At 41.1% G+C, this 11,193-nt stretch overlaps 1 protein-coding gene across 1 annotated transcript in view; it reads left to right on the top strand.

Annotated features, from left to right (window-relative positions):
• Positions 1-2,700: 2,700 nt before the first annotated feature.
• The window catches only part of PKD1L1 (polycystin 1 like 1, transient receptor potential channel interacting), a gene marked incomplete at its 5' end in the record, with an annotated part of 292,229 nt that continues 283,736 nt past the window's right edge, over positions 2,701-11,193 (top strand). The window contains one exon of the mRNA XM_082258926.1: positions 2,701-2,809. Within this exon, the coding sequence (XP_082115052.1) occupies positions 2,701-2,809 (109 nt within the window). The remainder of the gene's footprint in view (positions 2,810-11,193) is intronic.

Raw genomic sequence — 11,193 nt, 5'->3', positions numbered from 1 at the left:
GATGTAAAGAGCCCATACTGAAGAAAGCAAATATTGTGTATGCATTGGATTGCAGATATCCGGTCCGGAGAACCATGAGAGTTGATTTACTAAAAGCAAAAAGTCTGTTCACTTTGCAAGGTAACATGCACTTTGGAATTAAATCTTCCCTAGAGTTTAGTGAATGTGGTGCAATTTTACTTTGCAATGAATACCCAATCAAGTGCAAGGATAATAAAGAAAAACAGCATTTTTGCTGGCACATAATTAGGTGATAGAGGTCAGCAGAGTTTTACCTCATTCATTAAGCTCTGGGAAAATTCCCTTCCAAGTGAACAGTCTATTTGCCTTTATTACATCAACCCCAGAGAACAAAAATAAAAGAATCATAAATAAGCCATAAGTAGTAATAATAAAGGGTATGGCAAAGATTACTTTTTGTTATTTACAATATAGTTATTTTAGTTCAGACAGAAGATAAAGCTGAACATCATTTGCTTTGACCTTCAGAACCATTACCAGTGAATAGGTGGAGGTTGTACTAAAATGGCTAAGTGTTGAAAACTGTAAATCACCAAAAACTCCTACATACACAAAAACAGGTCATCTTTACAAAAACCAAATGTATATACGTAGTACACCGAGTCTTTGGAAAGACACATATACACAGCTAAATCCCAAGAAAAAACGTAGAAAGCGGGAATAAGGGACCCCAAATGCTAATTGTGGGACTTAAACGGTTGTGTGGTTGAAAGTGAGGTAAAACAATAAAGCTTAAAACAGAATTGTATTACATAATGCGTTAAAAGAGCTCAAAGGTCAAACGACAATTTTTAAATTAGATTTAAAAAATGGCGCTGCCCGGCGCCAACATGTCACAGTGCATGTGCCGCCATTTTTAAATCTAAGGCGCCTCACGTACAGGTAAGTGAGACTCCTCCACAGTAGGACAGAGGATGATGTAGGGGGAGTAAGTGTGGGGGGGTCAGTGTGGGGGGGCAAGTGTAGGGGAGTCAATGTGGGGGTCAACGTAGGAGGGATCGGTGTAGGTGTCAGTGTAGGGGGGGGTCAGCGTAGGAGGGGTCAGTATAGGGGGGGTCAGTGTAGAGGTCAGTGAACGAGTCGGTGAATGGGGTTCACTGAAGGGGGGTCAGTGAAGGAGGGGTAGGGATAAAGGGTCAGCGAAGTGGGGCCAGTGTAGGTGTCAGTGAAGGGGTCAGTGTAGGGGGGGGGGTCGGTGAAGGTGTCAGTGTAGGAATCAGGAATGCCAGTGTAGTGATCCGGTCGATTAGTGCAGGAATCAGCTAGGTCAGTGTAGTGGTCAGGTAGGTCTGTGTAGTGGTGAGGTAGGTGTCAGTATAGTTATCAGGTAGGTTAGTGCAGGAAACAGGTAGGTCAGGGTAGGTTTGTGTAATTTTCAGTATAATAATTAGGTAGGTCAGTGTAGTGGTCAGGTAGGTCTGTGTAGTGGTGAGGTAGGTCAGTGTAGATGTCAGTATAGTAATCAGGTACGTTAGTGTAGGAATCAGGTAGGTCTCTGTAGATGTCAGTATAGTGATCAGGTAGGTTAGTGCAGGAAACAGGTAGGTCTGTGTAGTGGTCAGTGTAATTGTCAGGTAGGTTTGTGTAGGTGTCAGTATAGAAATTAGGTAAGTCAGTGTAGTGATCAGGTTGGTTAGTGCAGGAATAAGGTAGGTCAGTGTAGATGTCGGTGTAGTGGTCAGTTAGGGCTGTGTAGTGGTCAGGTAGGTCTGTGTAGGTGTCAGTATAGTAATCGGGTAGGTCAGTGTAGGTGTCAGTGTAGTGGTCCAGTAAATTTGTGTAGGGGGTGCAAATTACTAACCTTGCCCCGGGTGCTGACAACCCACGCTACGCCACTGCAAACAGGTATTGATTACCTAGTGGTAGCAGATACTTGTAAGATAAAGTGGTTGATTCTGATGCATTTTCCAGCCCGCCGCTGCTTCATCAGGAAAACCACTAGGTATCATCCATTAATTTTTTTTTTTATCAAGCTTGTAGAGTCTGTTGCAGCCCAAGAGAATTACCCACATACACTTCACCAACTGACCCTGAAAGATCAGGGAGCTATGCTACGGCCATCGGACCACCCCACCACCCAGAGGGGAAGCAGGGGCCACGACCAACCTCACCACGGCTGCAAAGTGTCAAACTGCACTCCAACCACAGAGTGTCTAAGGACAACTACTACAGCGCTGAAATGGTCGTTTAAACTATGAGCTCTTTTAACGCATTATGTAATCAAATTCTGTTTTAAGCTTCATTGTGCTACCTCACTTTTAACCACACAGCCATTAAAGCCATTTAACACTTGGGGCTCCTTTTTAGTTCCCCTGTTTTTTCCCTTTCTAAGGTCATCTTTACAGATCTGCAAATCAAACTAAGACCTAAATAACTCTATGTACAGAAACCTTTTTTGGTAGTATTGTAAAAATAAAAGTAAAGAACATAAAAAGTACTTGGTACAACATTATCATATTAAACAAATATATTATGACGGTAATCCTTACATTTGTCTATGTCAGTGCAGGCTTTAAGTTATTTAAACTGTTTGTATTGCTAACGAAAGGTGAAAAGGGATGGTTCACCAAGCCTTCACAGCTTTAATCTGCATATATCTACAATGGGTGCATTTCCTTTTGAAGGTAGTTGCTACCTTGGTGAACAAGAAACTCATTTCATGGTTGTTATGCTGAAGAGATGGATCATTTATCACAGAAGCCGTCTTTTTGTACTAGCAGGGGCTCACTTCTTCGGTTGCTGTTGTTTTTTTTAAGCCAGTATGTCATTACAAGGAATTGTACGGAAGGTTAGTTATTTTTTCCTGTAAACTATACACATTGTATTGGAATATTTATTGCTATATTTTAAAGAGATTGTAGAGTTGATTTACTAAAGGCAAATCGACTGTTCATTTTGCAAGGAAACTTAGCCTAGTGAACGAGGTGAAGGTCTGCTGACTTCCATTGTCCAATCATGTACAAGCAAAAATGCTGTTATTTCATTTTCCTTGGATGTGATTGGGTATTGTTTTCAAAATAGAAAAATAGAAGAGTGATATACTAGATGGACTTGTATCTTTTTTCCAACCAGACTAACTTCGTAACTTTGATGGAAGAAAGTGATCCATCAAGTCTGCTACATTTTTTATACTGTATTTTTTTGCCTAAGTATAGATCTATGTTTGTCCCAAGAATGTTTGAATCCACTTACTGTTGACCCACTCACTACCTCTGCTAGAGGTCTATTCCAAGCATCAACTACCCTTTCAGTAAATGAATACTTCATGGTTTAATTGGAATTTTGCTAACTAAATTGGCAATGCAGATTAAATTGTTCAAAGGCAAGGTCAAGTAAATACCAGCATTGATGGTGGGAGTAATTGCCAGTGGTCCCTAACAAGTGGTAATAATACCCAAAAGTTAGGGGTAAAGTGCCTGCCAGATATAAAACACATAGTTACATTACATCCTTTTACAGATCAACCTATAACTAATGTTACACTATCAGAGTATCATCAAAAGAAAAAAGGAAACCTGAGGAAAGAAGGGAAAATAAGAAGAAAAGTAGAAAACAAATTAATACTTTCTAAGGTTACTTTTGAGGTTGTGTCCCCGTTTTTTTAATTTGTATATTTATTTCTTTAACTTCTTTGTCTGAGTACAGATCTATGTTGCCCCAAACATGTTTAAAATCCACTTACTGTTGACTGACTCACTACCTCTGCTGGAAGTCTATTCCAAGCATTAACTACTCCTTTGGTAAAATAATACTTTCTAAGATTCGTTTTGAATTTTTCTCCTGCTAGTCTGAGGTCATGTCTCTGTGTTTTTGATCTTGGGTTCATATTGAAAATACTGCCATCCTGAACCTTATTCACCCCCTTGATCTATTTAAAGGTTTCAATCATGTTTCCCCTCTCCCTTCTATCCTCCAGGCTTCACATGAATTGGAATATACTATGAACAATTTCCTTTATGGAGGATCTTTCTGCCATATCAGTTGTATCATTATGGCCTATGTTAATCTAAATGTTGCCAACCAAGCCTAAATGCTTCTAGGTAGTATATCCTGTTGCTTAGTGGTAGAAGTGCTGCAGACTCAATAGGGATGCCCATAGTGATCAGGTGACTTTCGGAATTATTGCAGGATTAACAAGAAGCTTTGTTGTGCAAAGGAATAGCGTGCTGTGGCAAAAAGCAGGTATTTCATTAGGGTTTTATGCTAAATAGGTATTCTTTAAAAGTTGAAAGAAACATTAAAAAAAATCCAGTTAACACATTTTTTTAAAGAATTTGGACATTAGTTTAACTGGACAAACAAACAGCACAAATATAGACAGTGCTTAGCAATATGGATTCAGATTTACATTACAAGCTAAAAAGCATCTTAAATAATAAGGGCCTGCAGCATAACCTTCAGGTATCCTACTGCCCACATCCATAAATCGTACATAAAAGGAAAATAGAAAAGGCCCCACTGCATGTGTAGAAGAAAGGGGGGGACCAAATATTCCAGTGGGCCTATTGCTGTAGGACTTTAAAGGGAATAGGGTTACCTATAGTGAGCACACATAGGGAAAATTTTCAAAACTTTATTGATATATCAAAAAATAATTTAAATGACAACAAACCAACTGTCAGATTGTATTACAAACTATAAGCATCACGCGTAAGGACATCCATGGTTCAACGCATTTTGCAATTGAATACATGGTAGCTTCTTCAGGAACCATCATATTAAATATAACATCCTTAAAACTTGAGAGAAAAAGACAAAAAGAGACAACATCATAAGTGTATCTACCAATTCTCTACAAATTTCCATCTAGTTTAATAGTTATACATTAATACTTTTTGAATGACATAAGTGCTCACCATCATAGCAAAGATCATCCTGGCATGCGTCTATTTGACCGATCCACTCAACCCATCAGGCAGATACATAGGTCCAAACAAGTCCCCAAGGGCAGGAGGGTGTCAGCCCCCCATCCAAAGGGGGTGTGCAGACTCGACCAGACTTCCTCAGGACCAACACAAAAGGTCAGGACCCAAACCAGATAAATAATGACCGTCAAATACGCACCTCCCAGATGGTTGTTGGGGATACCTTTGTATCTAGAAAATGAACATGTAATATTGGTGTGTGCATATATCCTTCAAACAGCCAAATTGATAGATCTATCCCCATGTGTGTCCCCTTATTGTACTGCCATTAGGGAGGTACTAAGGGAGTTCCAACAGAAATGTTACTATATTGATTCAGTGAAGGGGAGAGAGGGAGAGTTTTTGGATATGTTTCTCCTTGTATAAATTGCATATCATCCCACCGTGACCATCTACCCTATGTGTAAAACTTTAATCGGCCATACGGGGGTAATGGCTTGGTCCTGGTGTACATAGCTCGGCGGCAGAAAGCCGACTGCGGCGTCCTTGCCAAACCGCACTTACAAAGGCTGGTCCCACCAGAAGTGGCCCGCCGAGGCACCACCCCCAACGTCACGTCAGGTGCGGGTGCTTACTATTGCGCCTGCACCAACCACGGCGGACCGCAACAGGAAGTCCACTATGGTGGCACCGCGCATCCCCAATCCAAGGACCGGAAGGAGCCATAGACCGACCAAGCCCAATCCTACCTCCTGCGTTGCGCCCTAATCTGCAGACCAGGACCTAACTCTGCCGATGGGAAGAACAGGGCGGCCACAGAAGACGCATGCCATTACAAAATTGTCCTATACAATAGTTATACAATCTTCAATTTAAACAATAAAAACACTTTATTTTAAATGTACCCAGTTTTCTATTAAGAAACATTTTTTCCCACCCAAAGTGGGAGCAGAAAGGGGGGGAGGAGGGCCAGGGTAGAGGAAAAAAGGGGAAAGGAAAAACACCCCAAAAAAAACCCAAACAAAATAAATAAAAAAAAATAGGCCTAAAGAAAGCGTTTAAATTACACTGCTGTGTTTAGTCCAAGCCAAGACGTGGCCTGGAGGTCATAAATCCATTTTGCTTCCCTTTGTAGAATGCGCTTGTCAGCATCACCACCCCGAGGATTTTTAGGGATGACTTCCAAGACAGAAAAACAAATCATATCAGAATTGTAGCTGTGGTTTAACCCTACATGCTTACAAATTGGTGTATATATTAAACCGACATCTAGGTAGTATAAGTGATCTTGTATTCTCTTTGAAAAACTCTTTTTGGTTTTACCAATATAAAAAGCGCCACATTGGCAAAATAAACCACGCCCCCCATTTGGCAATCAGCTGAAAAGCGTGGTTTTAGGGTACCCCTCTGGGTAGTGGGAGGGTGCGTCCCTCTCTAACCCAGGGACACTGGTCACACATCTGTGGGTGCCCAATCTACCATCGGCTCCCGAGAGCCTGGAAGTCTGGTCCAGTCTGCACTTTTTGGACATGTCTTGTTTTTATGGAAGGTTTGATGTTTAGCTGCATATTTAAACTCATGCAAAGTGGCACACTGTAAGCCAACCATAGACACAAAATGATTCTCTGCCAATCCAGCCATTTTTGGTTGGATAAGATGCAATCTGATACCAATGAAACCAGTGAAAGCAGCAGGCAAATGTGGTTGACTTTCTCTGAGGGAAGCAATCCATTTTATTTGTGACATTCTTTTATGGTTTCATACATTTCTACTTGTTCAACAGTGATTGTAAACACTAAAGGTGTTTTACCTTAACCCCTTTGAGCTGGCGCCTTCTGGCCCCTTAAAGGGTTTAGGATCATGTGACCGCCGTGAGCTTTCCGTTAGCCACCAGTAATGCCCCATACACACGTGCAGATTATCTGCAGACTTTTGTCTGCAGACTTACCAAAACCATATAATATGAGGTCAAACCTAAACACTTTCAATTTGTATGCAATCCGGCAGGCCCTTGCACTACATAGAAAAGGTAAGTCTGCAGACAAAAGTCTGCAGATAATCTGCATGTGTGTATGGGGCATAACTGTGCTGGGAGCATGCAGGGCATGCGCTCTCGGCACAGCTGTATTGACCCTAATGAATACAAATATGTGGCCGCTTGGCGCCAAGGCCCACCAGCCGAGAGGCTGCATATTCGTGTCTGGCTGGCACCAAGAGATTTAATGCATTCTCTGTTTCAAGGTAAAAAAACCTTGCACTGTCTGTTCCCCCCTCCCTAAACACTTACCAAATTGTTCCAGAGGTCTCTCTTCCCTGCTTCTGGACCCCTTTTTATAGTATAAATTAGAATGCCGGTTGTGTTGGAGGCAAAATTTTATCATTACTTTATTTATGTAGATGAAAACATTTTAGTCTTTCTGACAAAATTACAATATGTGGTTGACATTCTTGTCAAGCAACAGGTGTACAGTATATAAATGCTGACATTAAATGTATTAATTTGATCTCTTTTTTTTTTAAATACTGTATACCATTGGAAGCATTTTGTTATATCTGTTAAAAAAGTACAAAACAAAATCTGTAGATCCTGCCAAAATCCATTGAGTTTGTAAGTACAGGAAGTCTGCTACTGGCAGGATACCCAGGTGAGAGTAAAGGCTATAAAGTTAAAACACACAAATAAACTAATGGAGCCACCATATATAAGGACTGGTAAGAGGCAATATATTACATGTTTATTCTTGGGTTGAGATACACTTTAAGCCTTCTTATTGCTCTTTCTACTATTTATTTTACTACCTAAAACGTACAGACAAAAAAAGAGGTCTAACTAATAGTAAATATTTTAAGGTTTGATCTGTTTGGGTATATGGTAGTATTTAGTAACAATTCTCTGGCCTATATGCAGCGTATAGCTGAAAACAAATGATTTGGCGGTGTGCTTTAATAGCATATCTAAACACAATAACAAAAATGTAATATTTTGCATCTTACCAGACCTTAGATGTAATGACTGCATTCGATTTCTTTTCTCACCATTTTTTTTTTTTTTCTATTATTTTCATCTGGATATCCTGCAAAAAACACACTTCCTGTCTCTTCCTTTGTTACTCCAATGTATGTATGGAGGAAACCATGGTTGTCATCCCATGCTGGACTTCAGACATGTCTATCTTTGCTCATCTCCATTGCATGGGAGATAGGAGATTAGAAGTTCATGTTACAGAAGGGGAAAAGTACACTGCATTTCTGGCAAGATGAACAGGTATTTTCAATACAAATATGAAAGGTTCTTGGCTTGAAAGAAGAAAACTAATGCAGCCACCACATCTAAAAACTATGGTTGTATTATATTTTTTTCTTGGGCTTAGTTATTGTAAAGAGTGTCTTTCTAATGGCTCCATGCATTGTAGACAGTGCTGTATCCTGGCCTAGGCCAACAAGGCCCAGGCCTAAGGCTACACTTTGCAGGGGGGCAGCAAAAAAAAAAAAATATTTCATTATCTGTATGACTGTGGACTTCCTATTTATTATACAAATAAGTGAAATAATCCTAAAATTACAATCAGTGGCAGCAAACAAGTCCAAATATCCTAAAAGAGTAATCTTACTTATCTCGTGACATAAGGCTGTACTAATGGACACTGATAAGGCTGCACTGGTGACCACTGATGAGGCCACACTGATATGCTGCACTGATGGGCAGTAAAGAGGCGGCACTGATAAGGTTGAACTTATGGGAACTGATGAAGCTATACTGATGGGCACTGATAGACTGTGGATATGGTCTGTGGTTTACAGATGACATGGTGGGTCATAAACTGGAAGGGGTGTGGTCTTTACAGGAAGGGGTGGGTCATATTTAAATTAGGGGGTGCACAAGTTTAGTCAGGCCTAGGGCAGCACAAAACCTAAATACACCACTGATTGTAGAGATAATATCTTCTAAACTGCTGTTTTCAATATGCATTCCTTTTGAATCAACATATCTGTTCAGCAATTCAGGTAAAGTGTTTTTTAAGCCACTGTGATATGTTCATATGATCCTGTGCGTTTCGTTGTTGCATATGTCTGTGTTTTTAAAAAAACACCATTCTATACCTGATTTCAGAGCGACGCTCACATGATTGCCCGCATCTCCTCTCTCCCGATCTGACAGCTACAGCGGGAGGGGCCGAAAATCCCCCGCTGACGTCAGTCAGGATGAGAGGAGGAAAAAGGCAGCCAGTCCTGTGAGCGCTGAGCGGCACTCTGGAATCAGGTATAGAATGGCATTTTTTTTAAAACACAGACACTGGGGCACATAGCATAATGAAACACATAGGTTTATATGAAACATTAAAAGTAATTTCAGCACTGTCCCGAGCTGACAGGCAGGGAGGGAGGGGGAAGAGGAGGACCGGAGAGCTGCGGATGACAGGTGCACTTAAACTGACCACAGTGTCAGGGTTTAGCAGCCATGATAAACCATAGTCAGTTTACAGGGGGGAGGGCAGAACCAGTTAGGATCAGCCAGGTATTTCAGGTGATACAGGGGTCCAAATTACACAGCACCAGCACTGTGCTGTATAACATGCTTTAAAGGAACAGGATCCATTTTTTTCTTTTTTTTTTTAGGGTAACAAACTCTTTAAAGGTACAGCAATTATGTCACTTAAAATACTGGCCACTGGTTATGTTTTAACATAGTGTTTTCTGCTTCCTGATTAAGGTTTAAAATGATTAGTCAATTGATACTTAATTGTAAGCAGAACATATTTTTTCCCATGCTAAACCTATAGGTAAATGAACACCACGTACTACAGATTTTACAATCTCAGTGTACATGTATGACACTTTCTTATACAGTCATATTTACCAAAAAGCCTTTGTGAAGTGTGAGAAACAGGACATGTAACAAGTCTTGGAGGGTTCCAGCCAATCTCTCTAAGACAGCTTATAATAATTTTGGCAATGGATAGTAAAAGCCTCTGTATGTGTACCCAAAACTCAACTTTGCCTTACACCAGGGGTGCGCAACCATTTAAAGAGCTAGGGCCACAATGAACTTTGGAGTTTTACTGACCCCCAAAATGCAAATGTAAATGAGCATTTACTGACCTGAGCTCCCTATAAGGCTGCAGTCACACTGATGCACTGCGGTTTACCCTCACCACAGTGCATCTGCGGCTTTCCTGCGGGTCAGCTGCCATTTGCCATAGACTTCTAATATATCTTGCAACTGTGGTGCACTTTCTGAAAGCACTTCAAAATCTGCATGATATAATAGAAGTCTATAGCTCAGTGCAGCTAACCCACAGGTGCACCTGTGGATCAGTGTAAAAACAGCAGCCTAATAACCCTTTTTTATAAGTGCTAATATGTCCATTGCAAAAAAGCAGTGCATTTGATATTTAATACACTAACCTTTTACTGCTTCTGCTGGCATCGCTCTCCATGCTGTCAGAAAGGTCCCAGGCGAAGAGCACTTGGTAGCACCTTGCCTGGGATAGGAGCCGGCGGTACAGAAGAAGCATTGGTTTATGCAGCTCCTGCTCTCTTCGCAGCTGCCTGCTTCCTCTGCTGCAGGCGCCAGCTCCATGCAGTCTGATGCTCTGGGATAGCGAGTTTGCAACACCTTAATTGCAATCTGGGCTTGCCAACCCACCATCCCAGAGCATAAGCATGCATTTCCCTAGTTTGAGGCCGAGGGTCACAGGTTGAGCACCCCTGCTTTGACAAAACAAGCATTAATCCCTCCGAAGTCTATAGAACCTGAATCTTGTTACTGTTTCCTGGCCTTTTTAAGGCCACTTTTGTAAAGAAAAAAAAAAAAAAGGCATGGGTAACTGGATATTGCCCTGGGAGATATGCACCAATGTAAGACATTTTTCTCCCTAAAATTAGAGTTCAGCAGAAAATGAAAGGTCTTTATATTTGGTTTGAAGGTTAACACTGAAAATACACTAATCCTTGATAACATGCTTTGGGGATGTCTTAAAGCTGCACATAAAGTTGTGGATGCAGTGTAATGTACTGCTTTAACCACTTACCAACTGCCCACAGTACATTTACTGTGGGGAGCCAGCACAGACAGGCTGGATCACACACATGTAAGTTATCCAGCCCATTCTGGGTTAGGGGCATGCAGCGCGCCACTCCTGCAACTGCGTTGTCCACCGGACACCGCAGATTGTGGATCCGGGTACATGATTACAATGTCAACAAAGCTGTTATGAATTAATTTCATTTGTAACAGTTGTGTTTCCTGCAGAGTGATCTGTGACTGATCCACAGCTATCACATGGTACCGGGACCAGTCACCAGC

This window comes from Pelophylax lessonae (assembly GCF_965119305.1).
Source record: "Pelophylax lessonae genome assembly, chromosome: 5".
Classification (NCBI taxonomy): Eukaryota; Metazoa; Chordata; class Amphibia; order Anura; family Ranidae; genus Pelophylax; species Pelophylax lessonae.
This window is presented reverse-complemented; position numbering and strand designations above follow the sequence as displayed.